General features: G+C 42.9%; 3 protein-coding genes across 4 annotated transcripts; 1 reads left to right on the forward strand and 2 right to left on the reverse strand.

Moving 5' to 3' along the window:
- Positions 1-771: 771 nt before the first annotated feature.
- LOC129828843 (TATA-box-binding protein-like) lies at positions 772-4,092 on the reverse strand. Its single transcript, XM_055890087.1, has 8 exons — positions 3,984-4,092; positions 3,260-3,365; positions 2,829-3,151; positions 2,575-2,662; positions 2,293-2,384; positions 2,036-2,203; positions 1,762-1,856; positions 772-1,671 (listed from the first exon to the last, which is right to left on the reverse strand). The coding sequence occupies exons 2-8, from the start codon at positions 3,308-3,310 to the stop codon at positions 1,592-1,594; spliced, it is 897 nt and encodes a 298-aa protein (XP_055746062.1). The 5' UTR covers positions 3,311-3,365; positions 3,984-4,092; the 3' UTR covers positions 772-1,591.
- A 2,533-nt stretch (positions 4,093-6,625) lies between these two features.
- LOC129828844 (proteasome subunit beta type-1-B) lies at positions 6,626-8,999 on the reverse strand. Its single transcript, XM_055890088.1, has 6 exons — positions 8,800-8,999; positions 8,318-8,425; positions 7,793-7,874; positions 7,516-7,645; positions 7,255-7,361; positions 6,626-6,974 (listed from the first exon to the last, which is right to left on the reverse strand). The coding sequence occupies exons 1-6, from the start codon at positions 8,898-8,900 to the stop codon at positions 6,789-6,791; spliced, it is 714 nt and encodes a 237-aa protein (XP_055746063.1). The 5' UTR covers positions 8,901-8,999; the 3' UTR covers positions 6,626-6,788.
- A 4,604-nt stretch (positions 9,000-13,603) lies between these two features.
- Positions 13,604-21,299, forward strand: LOC129828845 (uncharacterized). 2 transcript variants are annotated; one of them, XM_055890089.1, is made up of 6 exons: positions 13,626-13,733; positions 14,059-14,227; positions 14,387-15,013; positions 16,885-17,078; positions 17,415-17,574; positions 17,718-21,299. In XM_055890089.1, exons 1-6 carry the CDS (start codon positions 13,731-13,733, stop codon positions 17,858-17,860), a joined length of 1,296 nt encoding a protein of 431 aa, XP_055746064.1. In that variant the 5' UTR covers positions 13,626-13,730; the 3' UTR covers positions 17,861-21,299. The 2 variants fall into 2 exon arrangements, with proteins under 2 accessions (XP_055746065.1, XP_055746064.1); XM_055890090.1 differs by lacking the exons at positions 14,059-14,227; positions 14,387-15,013 and having other exon boundaries at positions 13,604-13,733.
- Positions 21,300-23,515: the final 2,216 nt, after the last annotated feature.

Here is a 23,515-nt window from a genome sequence, read left to right on the forward strand (position 1 = left end):
TCTTCAATGGATTCTGAATCATCCAGCGTGTTTACAGGCAGAGTTAAACACACAAACTGTTCAGCCGCAACTGAAAACCGCTGGTTGAAAGTCTCCGAGTGCATTGGTTTTCTTTACAACAAATCCTCTCGTGATGTGTGAGTCACTGTTCCGTCCATGTAGTTGTTGCCTGCTAGATTCAAGCAGTGTTGCTATGTCCGCGGTATTCCTGTTAAAATGAAGAGTGGGACAAACATTCTACAGGCCAAAAAGATCAAGGACAACAACCACCGAGCCACTCCCTGTTCACCCCACTATCATCCAGAAGGCGAGGTCAGTAAAGGTTCATCAAAGCTGGGACCGAGAAACTGAAAAACAGCTTCTATTTCAAGGCCATCAGCCTGTTAAATAGCTATCACTAGCACATTTAAGGCTACTGCCCTTTATGCATAGACTTGAAATCACTGGCCACTTTAATAATGGATCACTAGTCACTAATAATGTTTACATATTTTGCATACCCATCTCATGTATATACTGCATTCTATTGTACTGCATCTTAGTCTATGCCATGCTGACATTGCTTGTCCAAATATTTATATATTCTTAATTCCATTCCTCTACTTAGAAGTGTGTATAGTTAGATATTACTGCACTGTTGGAGCTAGAAACAAGCATTAAGCTAAACACGTATGTCCAATAACATTTGATTAATCCAGTGAAATTATGACAAGTTCAAAATCTTGCCATACCCTGAAAAAAAGCTTTGTTAACTAATGAGGGAGATCACAATTGGTAAGTGAATATTTAATTGTGCACAATGGAGCAAAACAACATTTAAAACAAGAACATAACTGACTGCTTTCATGTGCTTAGTTGTAGACCAAATATACAGTACGTATCAACTATTGAAACAAAATCCATGGTGAATTAGTTTGTCTATTTTAGCATTAAAACATGACTGTTCTTAAATAGCACTTAAAATGACCAAAAACTGAATGAGAAAAATAAGACATCCGAGGTACATAGTTACTAATAACACTCAGATGCACAAGGTTGCATGATGAATGTTCCACTCCAAGTTACACCATTTTCTTGACTTCAGCAGCAAAGAGTTATCAAAATGGAATATGTACAAAAATATTGTCGCAATAATGACAAATTGGTAAGCCTTGCAACACAATCCTAAGTAACATTCAATCTGTAGATTATTCATTTAACAGTTAAATTGACTGTAAAAACCATTTAAAGAATAAGGTTAGGAATCTTAAATGTCTGCTTGTAGGGTGTGTGGACAAACATGCACTGAGAAACGATAGGATAACATCTTAAAACCTACATTAGAAAAATTAAATGCTTCAATGAAAAGAAATTGTCAGTCAGACTGCCTCATTTAATATCAAGCAAGAGTAATTTAAAAACAAATAAAACTGCTAAAATACAGCATTTCCCCTAGTATCAAATCACCATTAAGGCGATTAGGAGGGGTCCCCGACTTGCCGATTTAAAATGTACAGGTCCAATCAGAGTCCCAATGTAACGGGTCACAACAGAGCAAGTTCCCCTGGGACTATTAAAAAAATAAAATAAAAAAGATTGCAGGCATAAATATTTACGTCGTCTTCCTGAATCCTTTCAAGATGGGGTAGATGTTTTCAAATGCTTCATAAATTTCTCCTCTGACCTTTGCACCTTGAAATAAGCAGCAAAAAGGATAGTAAAGTTACATTTGACAACAAATGCCCTTACTCTATGTTATTAGGAAAGGGAGAAAAACCTCACCTGTTAATACAACTTTGCCTGAAACGAATATCAGCAGAACAATTCTGGGTTTGATCATTCTGTAGATTAGCCCAGGGAACAACTCAGGTTCATAACTGGAAAAAATAAGGGGAAAAATGAGGCCTACTTCTTATCTTTGCTCCCAGTACTAAATCACTTTAGAATACCAATCTTAGTATTATAAACAATGTACAAAATATGGCAGAATTATAAGTATAAGAATGCATCCCATCAGATATTACAGGCTTTAATTTTGCAGTAGTGAATGACAAACCTGCTGAACTGTTGGTGAGTTAGTACAAGTCCCTCTAACCGAATGGGGAATTTGACATCACAGCTGCCCACCATGTTCTGAATTTTGAAATCAAGAAATTTGGCTGGGAAGCCCAACTTCTGCACGACTCTGGCGTATTTCCTAGCCGCCAGGCGGGACTGCTCTTCACTAGAGGGGTAGGAGGGAGCATGAGGAGGTCTTTAAACAGATGTTGTTTTGACATGTTTTGTGTTCTTTAAAAAAAAGATGATATTAACCTTTTGGCTCCTGTGCAAACCATTTTCCCAGAACTGAAGATAAGTGCAGTTGTTCTTGGCTCTCGTATTCTCATGATTACAGCAGCAAATCGCTGTAAGACAAGAACAGTTGAGCAAGTTGTACATTTTGTCAATAGAATAGTGTCTTGGTGGGACATTCTCAGACCCGAAGCAACATGCCTTGTGGGCCCATTGTAGTTACATTTTAGCCTGGTCCTATTTCACCTTTCCCTGGGCCCTGACAATGATTTGTGCAAATGAAGAATAACAATTTATGCTTACCTTGGGGTTGTACTCAGCATTTCTAGCTCGCAGTGCTATTGTTTTCAAGTCAAGTTTGCAGCCCAAGTTCACAGTGGATACGATGTTCCTAAAAAAGGGAAGGAAATAAACCATGCCATCAGGATGGGAGATTCTCGCTGTTGATATGGTCACATCACTATTCACCTTCATCTATTAGCTTCTTGTGTTTCCGCTTTATAGGAGTACATAGGGGTTGAGACTAACAAACTAATGAATTGTTCAGGAACACTTACTGTAACTGAGGGACAATCCCAGAACTCTCAGAGGCAGGAGTGGCAGGTGTGATGGGTGTCATTGGGGTTAGCGGTGTAGCGGTGTAGAGGGGGGTGTTTCCTGGCAGTGTGGTGGTGGTGACCGTTTGGGAGTGATAAAGCTGTGGTGTCTGTCCCAAACCCCCTGGCACCCCAGCCTGCTGGGCCGAAGCCTGCTGCTGTTGTTGCCGCTGCTGCTCTTCCAGGAGAGACAGGCTGTTGGTGTTCGTGACAGGTTGGGGAGTCAGACCACTGCCATAGGGCATCATGGGGCTGAAAATGGGCATACCAGGAGTCATTGCCCCCTTTGACAGATGGAAGAACAATCCCTCAATTAGGCTAGTTGAATCTAAAACATTTGAGCAATGTTGTTCCTGTGTTGACAACAATAACGTCTCACTCAAATTAGTTACCTGAGGGGAGGCAAGACCCTGGAAAGGTGGCAAACTGTTGTTCTGCTCCATGTCCTCAAAGTATGAAGCGTTCACTTGACTGGCCGTCTCAAAGGCCTGAAATTCTCTGAGGAGTAGGAGCAATTCTGGTTTTGATCATTTCGACAACAGTCATGAATCGTAATAGCAGAACGTAGCAGCGAACCCCTTAGATCGCTTCTTGTGACCAGAAAGAACAGACAAATCACATACAGAAAGTTGGCTAAGCATTGAGATCGGGGAAATCGGTGGCAAACACTGTTGTCAATGGAAACTTGACCAATCACTCAACTAGACCACATAATGCAGCAGTACCTAACTAACGATAGACAGCTAATTATCTAATTAGTTAACCTTTGCAGCCAGACAGTCAGCTAACAAACGTTAACTAAGTTAGCTACCGCTACAGTGGCGCGCGAACTATTAACATAGCTACCTAGCACTTTAACACCACGCATTGAAATTCAATCCAACTTTGCAATGTATACTTTTGTTTACAGAAACCATGCAACTTCGTGTGAGCGTAAAAAACAGTTTGGCGCAAATTTCGCACCGGACTTGCAGTTGGCCAGGTTAGCGTAGTAACGTTGGTTACGTTAACAAGCTAGCTACTGCCATGGCAACACTCGTGTGGTCGTTAGTGTTTTGCTCACTAAGTGATGCTGTTGTGTTGAGAAGGGACTCCGTAAATATGTCAAATACTCACCCCCGTCTCTATAACATTCAAAGGAGCTTTGGCTAGCTGATGGTTCCACAGATTCATGCACTTGCTCCAAACAGCAACATCAGTGACCACTTCCGGTGTCAAAGTTCCTAAGCCTTTTCCGATGAGGTTTAACCGCGGTTGGCATCCATCAAAGTTCCTAATACATTCTTGCTTATTTTCTCTGACAAGGTACAAGGGCAACAGTTCCCCCAAATCAAAAACAGAAAGTGCTGTTCAAGAAAAAATAAATATTATTATTAAATATTTTCTTGCCCTGAACGTGTGTAGTCTTCTTCGATTAAGTTTAACAGCGGTTTGCATCCAATACATTTTGCATTACCGCCACGTACTAGACTGGCGTATAACTCACTTACACTTCCCTTAAAAATAAAATAAAAATAAGAAATAAATACCCTACCGTCTAACACTACACTCATATTTGTTTTATTTTTTTATAAAAATACTCCACTATTTCTATCTATTTAGCCCTACTTGAGGCCAACAGCCAGAAAGAATGTTCCACTTAAAACATCATGTAAATCTTCTGATATCAAGTCTCGCACACCAACATACTCTTTGCAGCTGCCACCACAACCTATTTTCTGCAACTTACATTCCATCCCTGCAGTACAGTTTATAACCATTGCTATAAATACCAAAAATCCAATCTTACTGAAACATATATCACTTGTTGGTTTATCCCTTTGTACTGGTACAGATCTAATACTCACACCACTCCTCTCCCTCCCCCTTGATCTTCCTCTACTTTCTTCACTGCCTCGGTATATGACAACTTCTGCACTATTCTAACCCTGGAAACCTCAACCTACCTCTCGCACAGGACATTTCTGATCCCCAGCCCCATGGGCACCCTTACAATTAACACTCACCACTACTTTCCCCAATGCTACACATTCCTTTGTCTCATGCCCTTCTGCACACCTAGGAACCTCCCTCCTTAGCACTGCTGCCACATGCCCATAAGCTTGACACCTGTAACAGCATAATGTATTTGGTACAAAAGCTTGTACAGGATAACATATATCATAACATCACTTTGTCAGGCAAAGACTCAACATCAAAACTCAAAAGAACAGACAATTACTCTTTCTCCACTCACACCACCCGGTCTGCGTCACACCAAACGACGAGCATCACAAACACCGGGAATCTTCCCATTCGGTTGGTCAGCTTTCACATTTACCGCTACCCCAGTAATCACTCCTTTTAATGGCGCCCTTTTCTTGAGAGCAAAACAATTCACGTCTCTTGCCCCAATTCATTTAACACAGAGCACCTGCTCCCTCTGACCAGCAGAAACACAAACATCACAAGATCACTTCTGGTTCCCCTCACTGATTCCACAGCAGCCAACTGTTTTCACCCACGCTGAAACCACAAATGGATCAGTCAAAAGGCAAGGGTCCACTTTTTCCAAAAACTTCACTCCTGTCAGACTCATCTTTATCCTGACCCGTGTGTAGTCTTCCTGGCCTGAGCATGCTTAGATAGGATTTTTGCTTTTATGGCACAGGTTGTAGTGCACATGCCTTGATCCACAGGGTCACTGAACCCCTGCTTCTGCAGTTGCCCCTCAATAATTACATTGGTGACAGCAGAAGGATAATTCCTGGTTTCTGTTCTTTGTCAGAAGCATTCCCCTGGCTGCATAGGGGTTTTAGTGTGAAGTGCACCTCTGAGAGGAGTTACATATGAAAGAATACTACCGTACTACCATAAAATGGTCTGGACAGTTATGGCACAGTGGGGTTGTGGATCCAGTTCTGAATGTCCAAACTCAATCTCTACAGTTGTAAACACCCCTGTTTGGCAAAAAGTGTTATTGCGAGCCTGAACCAACTCTCTTCTAAAGGAGACACTTCCAATCATTGGACCTATGTCATATACACTGTGTACAAAACATTAGGAACACCTGCTCTTTCCATGACAGACTGACCAAGTGAAAGCTATGATGTCAACTGTTACATCCACTTCAGTGTAGATCAGGGCTGCCCAACCCTCTCCATGGAAATCTACTGTCCTGTAGTTTCAGTCCAACCCTAATGTAGCATATCTGATTCAGCTAGTTAAGGTCTTGTTGAGCAGCTACTTAGTAGAATCAGGTGTGTTAAATTAGGGTTGTACTGAAAACCCACAGGACAGTAGATCTCCAGGAAGAGGGTTGGGCAGCCCTGGTGTAGATTAAGGGGAGGAGACAGGTTAATAAAGGATTTGTAAGCTTTGAGACATGGATTGTGCCCCATTAAGAGGGTGAATGGGCAAGACAAAATATTAAGTGCCTTTGAACTGGGGTATTGTAGGTGCCATGTGCACCGGTTTGAGTGTGTCAAGAACTACAGCGCTGCAGGGTTTCCACGCTCAACAGTTTCCTATCCATATCAAGAATGGTCCACCACCCAAAGGACATCCAGCCAACTTGACACAACTGTGGGAAGCATCGAGTCAACATGGGCCAGCATCCCTGTGAACCGCTTTCAACACCTTGTAGAGTTCATGCCTCAACAAATTGAGCCTGTTCTGAGGGCAAAACAGGGTGCAACTCAATATTAGAAAGGTGTTCCTAATGTTTTATACACTGTTTGTTGGTTTTTCTAAACAGTTCATACTCCATTGTAATCAAATACATTTTAAAACATTTAATGTTTAATAAAAATGGTCACTGACAAAATTAACTACAGGGAACATTTTTCTTCAGCAAGAATGTAAAAGGAAAAGCAGGAGATAGGTCCAAAATATGAAAAATAGACAAAAGTGGGAGGTTGACAGCGGCAGGGAATAGGTTGTTCAGTCCTTCCTGAGAGGGACTGTCTCTTCTTTGATGCCATCCTTGGTGATGATGCAGATCCTGAGGGCGTCCCCGGTGTACACATCTCTCTCAGCAGCGGAGATGAAGACATCTTTGACCAGCTGCACAGCCTTCTCCTGGCTCAGGGGCAGGTGCTGCACACCCTCCATGTTCTTGAATCCAATCTGATTGTAAATTAAGAATAAAGACAAAGACGATAAGGGGCTATACAGAAACCAAGAACTGGTTTGTTCCGAACCAATACAGTATCGATTAGGCCACTAGAATGTCTAGAGTTGCCTTGAAACCACCAAATAATACATCACTTTTTTTTTTTAAACACAGAAACATTCAAGTCATATTGTGCTGTCGGATTGCAGTACAATCCATTGAACAGAGGTGCTTCAGGGGGAACAAAGCCCTAAAAGATAGTGATGCTGAACTTATGCCCCTTTGTTTCTTTACCTGGTTGTCAAGCAGAGGTTGCAGCATAGCACTCGCTGAGCCTCCAGCTTTGTATGTGTCTCTCTGATAGGATCCCACTGGGTCAAAACTATAAACAGCTCCTTTACCTGAAAAGCAAAAACAACCCAAATCAGGAGAGTAATACATATTGGACTAGAAGAAGATACAAAAAACAAAAAACATGCAGTGAATAACTTACACATGGAAAATTAACCAAGCATTATGATTATAGTAATAACAGAAATAGAGCAGGAGACATACCCTCCTCATCCAAGCCACCGATGATGTTGTAAACATAGTAGGGGAAGAATCTTCTACCGTACAGGATTGTAGACAGCATGGCTGCAATTGCTCCACTTGTCATGCACTTGTTGTTGGAGTGTTTGTACATCTACAAATATTTGTTTGAAAATGAAACATTTACAAATGCTAACTTAGTGTACAGCAGTATTCCATAACTTTCAGCTTAGCGAACTATTTTTAAAGTAACATTTATGAATGAAAGTGAAACTGAGTCTCAAGCCCAAGATGATCTCACCTTTAATCTTGCATCAATGATTTTAGTAAGAGTCAAGCAATCTCCATGGAATCCACTGCATCCTATGACAGTTGTATCTGTCCTGTGATAAATGAAAAACTGTATTAGTAACAGCATTTAGTGGTTGAATATTGATTTACATCCAATGTATTATGGATGTTCACAAGCAGTATCCATTTCCACCATCTCAAATTATTTCGTTTTACCAAGACTGCATTTAGATGTGTCATCTGTGTCAATACATCACACATTGATGAGTCACTTAGGCTGTGTTTAGACAGGCAGCCCAATTATAATATTTTCCCCTTTAATTGTTTTTTGGCCAATCACATCAGATTTTACACAGCAAGCTCTTTCAGAGCTGATCTGATAGGTCAAAAGACCAATTTGTATATATTTTTTGTGGAGAATTTGACTGCCTGTTTAAACGTAGAAATAGTGAGCCAGTTAGTGGAGTTAAACCACACCAACTGACAATGTGCCTTCGCTCATCCTTGGAAATACCGTAGTGTGTGCTTGACTTACAACTTGTAGCATTTTGGAGAGTCACGGCTGTGGATTGAATAGCCTTCACTCAGACGGGTGTCAGAGGCCACAATGGCAAAGTCTTCACCGGCAACAGCAAGCACAGTCCTGGAAGCACAATAAAAACTGTTAAGACTTTGAGGCTCCCTGACAAACAAGTTCGTTTTGGCAAAACATTAATCAGCTCCGTGACATAAGTAGCTAGCTATAAAGAAACTAGTCTAACTACTGTTAGCGTCAGATAATGGCTAACGTATGCTAATTAGCTAACTGAATTCGAAACCAAACATGTAACTTAGCTAGCGAAGTCTGTTCACGTAACTAGCTAAAGGTGATCTCGATTAGTTGTGTTAGTTATTTGCTTCATGGACCCTAACTTAGACACTAACTTACATTCAGTCACAGTCCGTTCTGACTGCAAAACAGCATTAGCTAGGTAACGTTAACTTGCTAACATTTGCTAGTTGGATATTGATGCTTACCCTCCGTTAAAGGAATATGGAGAGAATCGGTGCTCTACTGGTCCAGTATAGTGATATTCCTTCATTTTCCCATTATCTCCATAAACTTGTGTCGCAAACATTGTGCCGGTTAACGAGGAAATGCAAAGTCTTCAGCTTCCCAAAGACAAGTGAGAAAAATCGCTGTATCACTGCAATATGGCGAACGGATATGCTTCTTCTTCTTCTTCTTCTTCTTCAACAACCTGCAAAACAAAAATGTGTCTTTTCTACCACCTTCTGGCTGGAGTCATGGGTAAATGCAACTCAACTGGCTATCCGAACATGGGTGTCAACTCAACATTCTTCTTCTTCTGTATATTGTCGTTAACACAATTTAGTGTGCGGCATGGAAACAGAATTCATAAAAAACGTATCAAACTACAAAACACGACTAAACTACTACCCAAAAAATCGAAATATAATTTAATCAAAAAACGTTTCTGTTAAAAATAAAACAGAGCTGATCCCTACACAAGCTCAAGGGGAGCCTGGGACGGCAGGCCGTCTTCTGGTGCCAGTACCCCTTGCAAGTCTTCAGATGTAAAATCCTTGTCCCAAAATCTCTCCCTATCAATCTCTCCCTATCCCAGTCTGCTGTCCCTACTTGCTTCAAGATGTCCACCATTGTTCCTGTACCAAAGAAAGCACACGTAACTGAACTAAATGACTATCGCCCTGTAGCACTCACTTCTGTCATCATGAAGTGTTTGAGAGGCTAGTTAAAGATCATATTACCTCTACCTTACCTGACACCTTAGACCAACTTCAATTTGCTTATCACTCCAATCGATCCACACACAATGCAATCGCCATCGCACTGCACACTGCCCTATTCCATCGGGACAAGAGGAATACCAACATCAGAATGCTGTTCATTGATTATAGCTCAGTCTTCAACACAATAGTACCCTCCAAGCTCATCATTAAGCTCAGGAACCTGGGTCTGAACGCCACCCTGTGCAACTGGGTGCTGGACTTCCTGATGGGCCGCCCCCAGTGGTGAAGGTAGGAAACAACACCTCCGCTTCGTTGATCCTCAACACTGGGGCCCCATAAGGCTGCTACTCCTGTAGGAGGGGGCTGTACAGGGAGTACAGCCCCCTCCTGTACTCCCTGTTCACCCATGACTGCGTTGCCACTCACACCTCCAACTCAATCATCAACTTTGCAGACGACACAACAGTAGTAGGTCTGATTACCAACAACAAAGACGAGACAGCCTACAGGGAGGAAGTGAAGGCCCTGGCGGAGTGGTGCCAGGAAAATAACCTCTCCCTCAACGACAACAAAATGAAGGAGCTGATCGTGGATTTCAGGAAACAGCAGAGGGACCGCAGTGGAGAAGGTGAAAAGCCTCAAGTTCCTCGGCGTACACATCACTGACAATCTGAAATGGTCCACCCACACAGACAGTGTGGTGAAGAAGGCGCAACAGCGGCTGAAGAAATTCGGCTTGGCCCCGAAGACCCTCAGAAACTTCTACAGATGCAGAATTGAGAGCATCCTGTCGGGCTGTATCACCGCCTGGTACGGCAACTGCACCACCTGCAACCACAGGGCTCTCCAGAGGGTGGTACGGTCTGCCCAACGCATCACCGGGGCACACTGCCTGCCCTCCAGAACACCAACAGCCCCCGATGTCACAGGAAGGCCAAAAAAATCATCAAGGACATCAACCACCCGAGCCCCGGCCTGTTCACCCCGCTATCATCCAGAAGGCGAGGTCAGTACAGTGGCATCAAAGCTGGGACCGAGAGACTGAAAAACAACTTCTATCTCAAGGCCATCAGACTGTTAAACACCCATCACTAGTCAACTACCACCCGGCAACTCAACCCTGCACCTTAGAGTAGGGGTGTTAACCCCGGTGTCCTGGCTAAATTTCCAATCTGGCCCTCAAACCATCATGGTCACCTAATAATCCCCAGTTTACAATTGGCTCATTCATCCCCCTCCTCTCCCCTGTAACTATTCCCCAGGTCGTTGCTGCAAATGAGAACGTGTTCTCAGTCAACTTACCTGGTAAAATAACGGTTAAAAAAAAAAAAAAAAAAAAAAAGAGGCTGCTGCCCCATATACAAAGACATGGAATCACTGGCCACTTTAATAATGGAACACTAGTCACTTTAATAATGTGTACATACTGCTTTACTCATCTCATATGTATATCATGTATTCTATTCTACTGTATTAAGTCAATGCCACTCTGACATTGCTCGTCCTAATATTTATATATTTCTTAATTCCATTCTTTTACTTTTAGATTTTTGTATTGTAGTGAATTGTTAGATACTACTGCACTGTTGGAGCTAGGAACACAAGCATTTTTCGACACCCGCAATAACATCTGCTAAATATGTGTATGTGACCAATAACAATTTCTTTTATTTTGACTGCCAGCAAACATTTCTTCAGGCTGTGGTCCATCCATTACCATATTTTCACGAGCGTCACTTGTTTAAATCGCCTCCGCATAGGAGATTCGATTGACCACTCTAACTTTTGCCACCTCAATCTCCTTCACCCTTACAGGGCACTCCAGGAATTCATGACTCCCATCACAATTGAAACACTGTTGTCTTTCTGTACATTGTTCTTCAGTATACTCCGTCCGTCTGCACACACTTGAAACATGGACAAATCCTTTACAATTTTTACACTGCAGTGGTTTGGGGACGAAAGCTCTTACAGCGTATCTTACATAACCAAGCTTCACATGCGTAGGTAAGTGCTCTTTATAAAAAAAACAACAGGATGACAGACTTTCTTATTTTTCTCCATTCACCCAGCAGGTGGCCCATTCCTCCTGACAGAGCTGGTGTAACTGAGTCAGGTTTGTAGGCCTCCTTGCTCTCACACGCTTTTTTAGTTCTGCCCACATATTTTCTATGGAATGAGGTCAGGGCTTTGTGATGGCCACTCCAATACATTGACTTTGTTGTCCTTAAGCCATTTTGCCACAACTTTGGAAGTATGTTTGGGGTCATTGTTCATTTGGAAGACCCATTTGCGATCAAGCTTTAACTTCCTGACTGATGTCTTGAGATGTTGCTTCAATATATCCACATAATGTTCCTTCATCATGATGCCATCTATTTTGTGAAGTGCACCAGTCCCTCCTGCAGCAAAGCACCCCCACAACATGATGCTACATGATTAACAGTCATTTGCGCAGCTCGGTCATGTTGTCAACAAGGCTCTTTTCGGGCCTCCCGGGTGGCGCAGTGGTCTAAGGCACTGCATTGCAGTGCTAGCTGTGCCACCAGAGATTCTGGGTTCGAGTCCAGGCTCTGTCGCAGCAGGCCGCGACCGGGAGGCCCATGGGGCGGCGCACAAACGGCCCAGCATCGTCCGGGTTAGGGAGAGTTTGGCCGGCAGGGGTATCCTTGTCTCATCGCGCACTAGTGACTCCTGTGGCGGGCTGGGCGCAGTGCACGCTGACCAAGTCGCCAGGTGTACAGTGTTTCCTCCGACACATTGGTGCGGCTGACTTCCGGGTTGGATGGGCATTGTGTCAAGAAGCAGTGTGGCTTGGTTGGGTTGGGTTGGGTTGGGTCGGTTGTGTTTTGGAGGACGCATGGCTCTTAACCTTCGCCTCTCACGTTTGTGTGAGTCAAACAAAAACACCCTAATGATTTGTTGACAATTGAACCCCCCACATGCAGGCGATGGCTGCAGGATGAAGTTGGTGAAGAGGAACTGGAGAAATCTGCAGTTGACTTGAAGGCACAAGTCGGAAATGTTTTATCCCCATAATCCAACACAATTTGAAAGGCAGTTCTCAGATGCAGAGTAGCCCACGTTTTGCGAGGATGGAGAGGCCAGAGATAGCCAGACTAGTAATTTGGGCTAAGGAACAGAAGTTGGGTATTGGAGAAAGGCCATCAGTGCGTGTTCTGCAAACAAAACAGTGGATGAAGGTGTGGCATGAGCGTGGTTAATGTATAGACGTGGTTATAGACAGTGAGGAAGAAGGAGAGGTGCCGAAGGCAGAGATGAAGATGTGTGTTGCTTTGCTCTCTGGAGCAGGGTGCCTTGGAAAGGAGTGATTACTGGGGTGGCATTAAGTGTTGAGGTGGAGCAACTGAAATGGAAGATTCCCTGTGTCTGTGACACCCGCCGTTGGGTGCGACGCAGACCCGGTGGTGAGTGTGGTAAAACTTAGAAGACACTGTCTGCCTTTTGAGTTTTAAAGAGTCTTTACCTAACAAAGTCATGTTAGGATATGTCAGTTATGCTGTGAGAGCTTTTGTGCCGAACCCTCTAAGGTGTTTCAGATACCAAGCTCATGGTCATTTTGCAGCAGTGTGTAGGAGGGAGATTCTGAGTAGAACAGAAGGTGTTGTATGCTGAGGCAGTGAAGAGAGTAGAGTAGAGGGTAGAGGATGATGAGTCAAGGGTGAGTAGTAGGCCTTCGGTTCTAGGCCAATACAGAGTGATACAATTTGTGCTTCAGTAAGGTTGACTTCTTAGCATTCATTGCCATGGTTATCAACTGTACCTCAGAAACGGAATGTAAATCACAGAAATAGATGTTGTGGTGTCAGCTGCAGAGCAGTACTTCGGTGTATGAGATTTTACTGCAGAGGAATTACAAGGTATGTTGAACGATAGAGTCATTTCCTCCCAGCCCATCGGCCTGGTGTAGTGGTGTTATTTATTATAATTGTTATGACATAGTGGGATATAGGTGTAGGGTTAGTTGGTGGTGCATTTTTTTCTTCCCTTTCCCCATTTAAAATTTGGGGCACAAAATCTAACGTGATTGACCACACACTCCCGCACAGTAGGTGGCGGCATGTACAAACAAAATGTGCGAACAGACGATACCAAAGAAGAAGAAGAAGAAGAAGATGACGGCCTTGACAGACGTGATCCGCTAGAACGTGCCTTCGTCGCGGTTAGGGATTATGGTAAGGCATTTCAATTAACGTTAGGGTAGCATTTTTCGTTTCACTTTGAGTTACGCCTTTTGTGTAGCTTCCGGTATCTAAGTTTTTCTTAGCTAGATATGTGTATACTATCTATCATGTTATTGCTGTCTAACATTAACGTGGCTATTTACCAAGCTAGCTAGCTAACATAGCACTTTGCTAGCATTATAGCTTAACTAGCTACTAACGTTATACTGTAATCATCACCGAAAAGTCAGTTTGCCTTGACCGACTGTTCGCTATCAACGCACATAACGTTCGCTGACTTGCTAAACTATTTATAATTTATGTTTGTGTTTGACAGCATATCACAGTGCGAAAAGCAGCAGATCGCCGTTTGGTTTTATCCCAGTGCCAGAAGGACCACTTGTATCATTGCCCCTTCTGCCAGCCCTCAATTTTCAAGCCCCGAGACTATGCCAGTGTGTTGACACACATTGAGTCGCACAGATTGAAGGCTGTGCTGCATAGAGGTTAGCACATGTACAGTGTTGTTACACATAGCTACACATACTAGCCGCATAAAGGCTTTCATTAATTAGACTAGTTAAGTACCGGTCATCATCACATGATTATATAAACCAAGGTAGTTTGTGTCCTGGATGTTGATTTGCTTGTTTTATTCATTTCAGAGTTCACAATATTCATATGCCATCTGAAGTGCAGAGAAGCAAAGCATTTCCACTGCCCATATTGCCCCAAGACCTATGTAAATAGGAGTGATTTTACCAAACACATTCCACAATGTGAGTCAGTATGTTATCGAGCCCCAGGTTCAACAGCGAGAGCCCCAGATGTAACCAGTGCATCGGCGAGAGCCCCAGATGTAACCAGTGCATCGGCGAGAGCCCCAGATGTAACCAGTGCATCGGCGAGAGCCCCAGATGTAACCAGTGCATCGGCGAGAGCCCCAGATGTAACCAGTGCATCGGCGAGAGCCCCAGATGTAACCAGTGCATCGGCGAGAGCCCCAGATGTAACCAGTGCATCGGCGAGAGCCCCAGATGTAACCAGTGCAACGGCGAGAGATCCAGGTTCAGCGTGTCCAGCTGTGAAACCTGCAGTCAAGCGGAAAATCAAATGTTGCAACTGCAGTTTGTGGCTTAACAAAAAAAACCTAGGGAAACATCAACTTAGAAAGCATACATCTCCTGAGAAGGGTATTACAGCTCACTCCAATCTCAAGAGTCAGTGCCTTGACCAGGACAATTGGGTGTTTGCAGAGGATAAACACATCCACCCTGTCTCTCCTCCTTCTGGTGAGCAGCAATAAGTAATATATACAGTACCAGTCAAAAGATTGGACACACCTAGTCATTCAAGGGTTTTTCTTTATTTTTACATAATAGAATAATAGTGAAGACATCAACACTATGAAATAACACATAAGGAATCATGTAGTAACCAAAAACGTGTTAAACAAATCAAAATATATTTGAGTTTCTTCAAAGTAGCCACCAATTGCCTTGTTGACAGCTTTGCACACTCTTGGCATTCTCTCAACCAGCTTCACCTGGAATGCTTTTCCAACAGTCTTGAGTTCCCACATATGCTGAGCACTTGTTGGCTGCTTTTCCTTCCCTCTGCGGTCCATCTCGTCCCAAACCATCTCAATTGGGTTGAGGTTGGGTGATTGGAGGCCAGGTCATCTGATGCAGCACTTCATCGCTCTCCTTTTTGGTCAAATAGCCCTTACACAGCCTGGCAGTGTGTTGGGTCATTGTCCTGTTAAAAAACAAATTATTGTCCCACTAAGCGCAAACCAGGTGAGATGGTGTATCGCTGCAGAATGCTGTGGTAGCCATGCTGGTAAAGTGTGCCTTGAATTCTAAATAAATCACTCAGTGTTACCAGCAAAGCACCATCACATCTCTTCCTCCATGCTTCACGGTGGGAAATACACACTCGGAGATCCGTTCACCTACTTTGCCTCTCACAAAGACATGGCGGTTGGAACCAAAAATGTCAAATTTGGACCCAGACCAAAGGAGAGATTTCCACCGGTCTAATGTCCATTGCTTGTGTTTCTTGACCCAAGCAAGACTCTTATTGTTATTGGTGTCCTTTAGTTGTGGTTTCTTTGCAGCAATTGACCATGAAGGCCTGATTCACGCAGTCTCCTCTGAAGAGTTGATGTTAAGATGTCTGTTACTTGAATGCTGTGAAGCATTTATTTGGGCTGCAATTTGAGGCTGGTAACTAATGAACTTATCTTCTGCAGCTGAGGTAACTCTGGATCTTCCTTTCCTAAGGCGGTCCTCCTGAGAGCCAGTTTCATCATAGCGCTTGATAATTTTTGCAACTGCACTTGAAGAAACTTTCAAAGTTCTTGAAACACTTGTAAATTGAAATGCATTCTGGGTGACTACCTCATGAAGCTGATTGAGAGAATGCCAAGAGTGTACAAAGCTGTCAAGGCAAAAGCTGGCTACTTTGAAGAATCTCAAGTATAAAATATATTTTGATTTGTTTAACACTTTTTTTTGGTTACTACATGATTCCTTATGTGTTATTTCATAGTTTTGATGTCTTCACTATTCTAGAATGTAAAAATAAATAAAAACCCTGGAATGAGTAGCTGTGTCAACTTTTGACTGGTAATGTATATGATAATATACACTGAGCATACAAAACATTAAGAATGTGCTGTTTCCATGACAGACTGACCAGGTGAAAGCTATAATCCCTTATTGATGTCACTTGTTAAATCCACTTCAATCAGTGTAGATGAAGGGTAAAAAAAAAGAGAAGATTTTTCAGCCTTGAGACAATTTGAGACATATGTTGTGTATGTGTGCCTTTCAAAGTTTGAATGGTCAAGACAAAATGGAAGTGCCTTTGAACAGAGTAGGGTGGTAGCTGCCAGGCGCACCGGTTTGTGTCAAGAACTGCAACGCTGCTGGGTTTATCACAGTCGACAGTTCCGTTTATATGAAGAATGGTTCACCAGCCAACTTGACATAACTGTGATAACCATTTGAGTCCACATGGGCCAGCATCCATGTGGAACGCATTTGACAACTTGTAGAGTCCATGCCCCGATGAATTGAGTCTGTTCTGAGGGCAAAAGGGCACTCTTGTCCACCTCATTGGGTTATAGTGAAATGCCCCTTTTTAAAATGTCTTTCAGTGCTAATTCGGGAAATGCTTACCAAGCAAGAGATGATACTGGAACAACAGACACTCATCCTACGACTCTTACAAACAGCACAGCAGAATGGAGCCGAATATGCGATCGAAGGAGGCCTTCTGCCATTGAAGGATCAACAAAGTCTCCAGAGGCTGGAAACCGATCTTCAGGGGGCTTACTTCAAACTTAAACTGGTGAGTTTCATTCCACTTTATCTACTGCTCTTTTAGAGTGATTCAGTGGGAGTTCATGGGATTCAAATACTTTTTCAGATATGCAAGAAGGGGGAAGAAAAATAGGATTTATGTCCACAAACTTTATGAAATGGAAAATGGGTGTCTCTCACTCCCCAGTAAACTTTTCAACTTTATGTCGGATAAAAGCATGATGTTTCAACCTCCAAAGACCTTCATCAGAATTAGCATACAAGTTTCTTAACCATATATGCTTCCCTCGCCTAGGGAAAAGCGGCAGTCACTTGTGGCTTAAAGTTGGTCAATTGATACATTCAAATGTTTTTTTTCCTTTAGATTAACCACTTGAGCCTCATTGGGGGATGCGATGTGAAGGATGTCGTGTGGCGTTTAATGAGGCACACAATTTCCAATGCGCTGGCAAAGAACATAAATTGGAGAGGAGTGAATAGGAAAATCTCTCTTGGATCTCTTCGACTGAGAGAGGTTTTGATTGGTAAGGATTTCTCATAATTGCAAATGTCTCATGACACGAATTTCTTCCTGCAATGCAATTACCATGACATTTTAAAGTATTCAATTCACCCTGTTGCAACTAAATTTTCACATTTTTGCGACACTTGTGTTCTTGTTCATTAGCTGTTGTCCGGAAGAATCCGTTAACATCTAAAGCATCCGAGAGCGATGTGGAGTCTGTCATGAAAAAGTGGTTGCAGCTGGCAGCATATCGGGAAGGAGGGAGAAGGAGACGAGACAGGAGTGTGGTGGCACCTGTGCCATGATGGACTTGGGGAGAGGGGTTTATTTAAGTGATAATGCCCAAAAAGCCGTGGTTTGGAGGACATATTGGCATTCGTCTCGGGCCAGCAAACCGTGCCAATATGTCATCCAAACTCTAGCTTTGAGGGCATTATCACTTTAATACAATGGTTACCAACCTATGAAAATATGTAAATTATTATTTTAATTCAATGTTATTTTGATGAATTTATTCATATCATTTCCATCCTTTCTCGAGATATAGTCCCAAACACAAATCTAGGGTCGCTTGTTGTTCATTCTATTGGCATCGTTGCCAGCCAAACCGGTCGTAAGTTCTATACGTTCAATGCCAAGCTAGCTTAGCTGTCTAAGCTAAATAGCTATACTAAACCAAATTTGATTTGAATCAATTTGTTATCCTCGCACCTTAGTTAGCTACTATGAAAACCAGACCTACTTGCTGTCTGTCTCGTTTGGACAGTTTCTATGATTTGGTGGAGATCGCAAATCAAAATTGTATTTGTCACATGCGCAGGAAATGTTTACTTACAAGCCTTAAACCAACAATGCCGTTTTAAGAAAAATAAATGTAAAAAGTAACAAGTAATTAAGAGAAGCAGTAAAATAACAATAGCGAAGCTATATACACAGGGGGTACTGGTACAGAGACAATGTGCGCGGGCACCGGTTAGTCAAGGTAAGAGGTAATATGTACATGTAGGTAGAGTTAAAGTGATTATGCATAGATAATGACACAGAGTAGCTGTAGTGTAAAAGGGGAGGGGGGCAGTGCAAATAGTCTGGGTAGCCATTTGATTAGCAGTTCAGGAGTCTTATGGCTTAAGGATCGGCACCTTTTCCCCCCATTTTTGCCTAAAATGTCATACTCAAATCTAACTGCCTGTAGCTCAGGCCCTGAAGCAAGGATATGCATTTTATTGGTACTATTTTGAAAGGAAACACTTTGACGTTTGTGGAAATGTGAAAGGAATGTAGGAGAATGTAACACATTAGATCTGGTAAAAGACAATACAAAGAAAAAACAACTTATTTTTTTTGTACCATCTTTGAAATGCAAGAGAAAGGCCATAATGTATTATTCCAGCCCAGGCACAATTTACATTTTGGCCACTAGATGGAAGCAGTGTATGTGCACAGTTTTAGACTGATCCAATGAACCATTTCATTTATGTGAAAATGTTTGTATCAGGACTGCCCAAATGTGCCTAATTTGGTATATTAATAACTTCATGTTCAAAACAAACTGTGTACTCTAATCAAACAATAGCATGGTATTCTTTCACTGTAATAGCTACTGTAAATTGAACAGTGCAGTTAGGTTAACAAGAATTTAAGCCTTTTGCTTATCATATGTCTATGTCCTGGGAAATTTTCCTGTTACTTACAACCTCATGCTAATCGCATTAGGCTATGTTAGCTCAACCGTCCCGCAGGGGACTCACCGATCCTGAAGAAGTTGTTTAAGAAGCCTTTTGGATACCTAGACTTGGTGCTCCGGTACCTCTTGCTTTGCGGGAGCAGAGAAAAGTCTATGACTAGGGTGGCTGGAGTCTGACAATTTTTAGGGCATTTTGACACTGGCTTGTATAGAGGTCGTGGATGGCAGGAAGCTCAGGGAGTACAGTAGGGGACTGAGCAAGCACCCCTATGTGTCCCCCGTGTTGAGGATCAGCATGGCGGATGTTGTTACCCACCCTTAACACCTGGGGGCGGCCCATCAGGAAGTCCAGGATCCAGTTGCAGAGGGAGGTGTTAAGTCGCAGGGTCCTTAGCTTAGTGATGAGCTTTGAGTGCACTATGGTGTTGAACGCTGAGCTATAGTCAATGAATAGCATTCTCACATAGGTGTTCCTTTTGCCCAGGTGGGAAAGGGCAGCGTGGAGTGCAATAGAGATTGCATCATCTGTGGATCTGTTTGTGCGGTATGCAAATTCGAGTGGGTCTAGGGTTTCTGGGATAATGTTATTGAGGTGAGCCATGACCAGCCTTTCAAAGCACTTCATGGCGACAGAAGTGAGTGCTACGGGTCGGAAGTCATTTAGGCAGGTTACCTTAGTGTTCTTGGGCACAGGGACTATGGTGGTCTGCTTGAAACATGTTGGTATTAGACTTAGTCAGGGACAGGTTGAAAATGTCAGTGAAGACACTTGCCAGGTAGTCAACGCATGCTCGCAGTGCACGTCCTGTAAATCCGTCTGGCCCAGCGGCCTTGTGAATGTTGTCCTGTTTATAGGTTTTACTCACATCTGCTACGGAGAGTGTGATCGCACAATTGTCCGGAATAGCTGATGCTCTCATGCATGTCTCAGTGTTACTTGCCTCGAAGCAAGCATAGAAGTAATTTAACTTGTCTGGTAGGCTCGTGTCACTTGGCAGCTCGCGGCTGTGCTTCCCTTTGTAGTCTGTAATAGTTTGCAAGCCCTTCGATGAGCGTCGGAGCCGGTGTAGTAGGATTCAATCTTAGTCCTGTATTGACGCTTGGCCTGTTTGATGGTTTGTCGGAGGGCATAGCGGGATTTCTTATAAGCTTCCGGGTTAGAGTCCCGCTCTTTGAAAGCGGCAACTCTACCCGATAGCTCAGTGAGGATGTTGCCTGTAATCCATGGCTTCTGGTTGGGGTATGTATGTACAGTCACTGTGGGGACGACATCATCGATGCACTTATTGATGAAGCCACTGACTGATGTTGTGTACTCCTCAATGCCATTGGAAGAATACCGAACATATTCCAGTCTGCTAGCAAAACAGTCCTGTAGCTTAGCATCTGCATCGTCTGACCACTTATTTATTGACCGAGTCACTGGTGCTTCCTGCTTTAGTTTTTGCTTGTAAGCAGGAATCAGGAGGATAGAATTATGGTCAGATTTGTCAAATGGAGGGCGAGGGAGAGCTTTGTACGCATCTCTGTGTGTGAAGTATAGGTGGGCTAGAGTTTCTTTCCCCCCCTCTCCCCTCTGGTTGCACGTTTAACATGCTGGTAGAAATTGGGTAAAATGGATTTGTTTCCCTGCATTAAAGTCCCCGGCTACTAGGAGCGCCACCTCCTGGATGAGTTTTTTCTGTTTTCTTATGACCGTATACAGCTCATTGAGTGCAGTCTTAGTGCCAGCATCGGTTTGTGGTGGTAAATAGACAGCAATCTAATATTAGATTTTAATGCACCAACTGTTTACAAATATACATAGAGCGCCACCCCTTGTCTTACTTGATGCGCCTGTTCAATCCTGCCGAAAATGCGTAAAACCTGCCAGCTACAGGTTGTTCATGTCGCTGTTCAGCCATGACTGGGTGAAACATGAGATATTACAGTTTATAATGGCACGTTGGGTAGGATATACAGTTGAAGTCGGAAGTTTACATACACTTATGTTGGAGTCATTAAAACTCCTTTTTAAACCACTGCACAAATTTCATGTTAATAAACTACAGTTTTGTCAAGTCGGTTAGGACATCTACTTTTTGCATGACACAAGTAATTTTTCCAACAATTGTTTACAGACACATTATTTCACTGATAATTCACTATCATAATTCCAGTGGGTCAGAAGTTTACATACACTAAGTTGACGGTGCCTTTAAACAGCTTGGGAAATTCCAAAACGATGTCATGGCTTTAGAAGCTTCTGATAGGCTAATTAACATAATTTGAGTCAGTTGGAAGTATACCTGTGGATGTATTTCAAGGCCTACCTTCAAACTCAGTGCCTCTGCTTGACATCATGGGGAAATCATCCAAGATCAGAAAAATAATTGTAGACCTCCACAAGTCTGGTTCAAACACCTGAAGGTATCACGTTCATCTGTACAAACAATAGTACGCAAGTATAAACACCATGGGACCACACAGCCGTCATACCGCTCAGGAAGGAGACGCGTTCTGTCTCCTAGAGATGAACGTACTTTGGTGCGAAAAGTGCAAATCAATCCCAGGACAACAGCAAAGGACCTTGTGAAGATGCTGGAGGAAACAGGTACAAAAGTATCTATGTCCACAGTAAAACGAGTCCTATATTGACATAACCTGAAAGGCCGCTCAGCAAAGAAGAAGCCACTGCTCCAAAACCGCCATAAAAAAGCCAGACTACGGTTTGCAACTGCACATGGGGACAAAGATCGTACTTTTTGGAGAAATGTCCTCTGGTCTGATGAAACAAAAATAGAACTGTTTGGCCATGATGACTATCATTATGTTTGGAGGAAAAAGGGGGAGGCTTGCAAGCCAAAGAACACCATCCCAACCGTGAAGCACGGGGGTGGCAGCATCATGGTGTGGGTGTGCTTTGCTGCAGGAGGGACTGGTGCACTTCACAAAATAGATGACATCACGATGAGGGAACATTATGTGGATATATTGAAGCAACATCTCAAGACATCAGTCAGGAAGTTAAAGCTTGGTCGCAAATGGGTCTTCCAAATGGACAATGATCTCAAGCATACTTCCAAAGTTGTGGCAAAATGGCTTAAGGACAACAAAGTCAAGGTATTGGAGTGGCCATCACAAAGCCCTGACCTCAATCCTATAGAAAATGTGTGGGCAGAACTGAAAAGGCGTGTGTGAGCAAGGAGGCCTACAAACCTGACTCAGTTACACCAGCTCTGTCAGGAGGAATGGGCCAAAATCCACCCAACTTATTGGAAGCTTGTGGAAGGCTACCTGAAACTTTTGACCCAAGTTAAACAATTAAGGCAATGCTACCAAATAATAACTTGGTGTATGTAAACTTCTGCACTGGGAATGTGATGAAATAAATAAATCATTCTCTCTACTATTATTCTGACAGTTCACATTCTTAAAATAAAGTGGTGATCCTAACTGACCTAAGACAGGGAATTTTTGCGAGGATTAAATGTCAGGAATAGTGGAACTGAGTTTAAATGTTTTTGGCTTAGGTGTATGTAAACTTCCGACTTCAACTGTACGTGCTCGTATCCAATGATTGTACGTTGGCTAATAGGACCAATGTTATAGGCAGATTACCCACTCACCGTCGGCTCCTTACAGGACACCAAGTCCTATGTCCCCGATATCTCTTTCTTCTACGAATTACGGGGATGAGCGCCTTCTCGGGTGTCTGAAGTAAATCCTTTCGTGTCCAACTCGTTAAAGATAAAATCTTCCAGTACGAGGTGAATAATCACTGTCCTGATATCTAGAAACTGTTTTTGTTCATAACAGATGGTGGCAGAAGCATTATGTCCAAAATAATTTTCAAATAACATGAAAAAATACAAGAGCACAATTGTTTCGGGGACTGTAAAATGGCAGCCTTCTCCGGCGCCATTAATTCCCTGCAAAGGTCAGAAGCAGACGACAAGGTGTAAACAAATCTCTGCTGTTGAAAAGCAAATGCTAGGATGAAAAAAAGGGGAATTATTGTTCTAGATGTGAACTCATGCCAATTACTGGTGAGTTAAGTATAATTTTGAAATGTTGTGCATCAGCAGTCTTTCTCTTGTTATATCAGTCACTGACAGTCACTCAATTAGCCATGTCAGCTAACACATTTTAGATTGGTAAGTTAGTCTAGCCAGCTATCTAAACTTGAGTAATCATGGCCGAATACTGACTGGCCATGCAGGGCATGTGCCCAGGAGCCCTGACCTCCAGGGGGCCCCCATTAATTTTGTTGAGCATTCTCACTCATATCATGAAC

The sequence above is a fragment of the Salvelinus fontinalis genome, chromosome 30 (assembly GCF_029448725.1).
Source record: "Salvelinus fontinalis isolate EN_2023a chromosome 30, ASM2944872v1, whole genome shotgun sequence".
Classification (NCBI taxonomy): Eukaryota; Metazoa; Chordata; class Actinopteri; order Salmoniformes; family Salmonidae; genus Salvelinus; species Salvelinus fontinalis.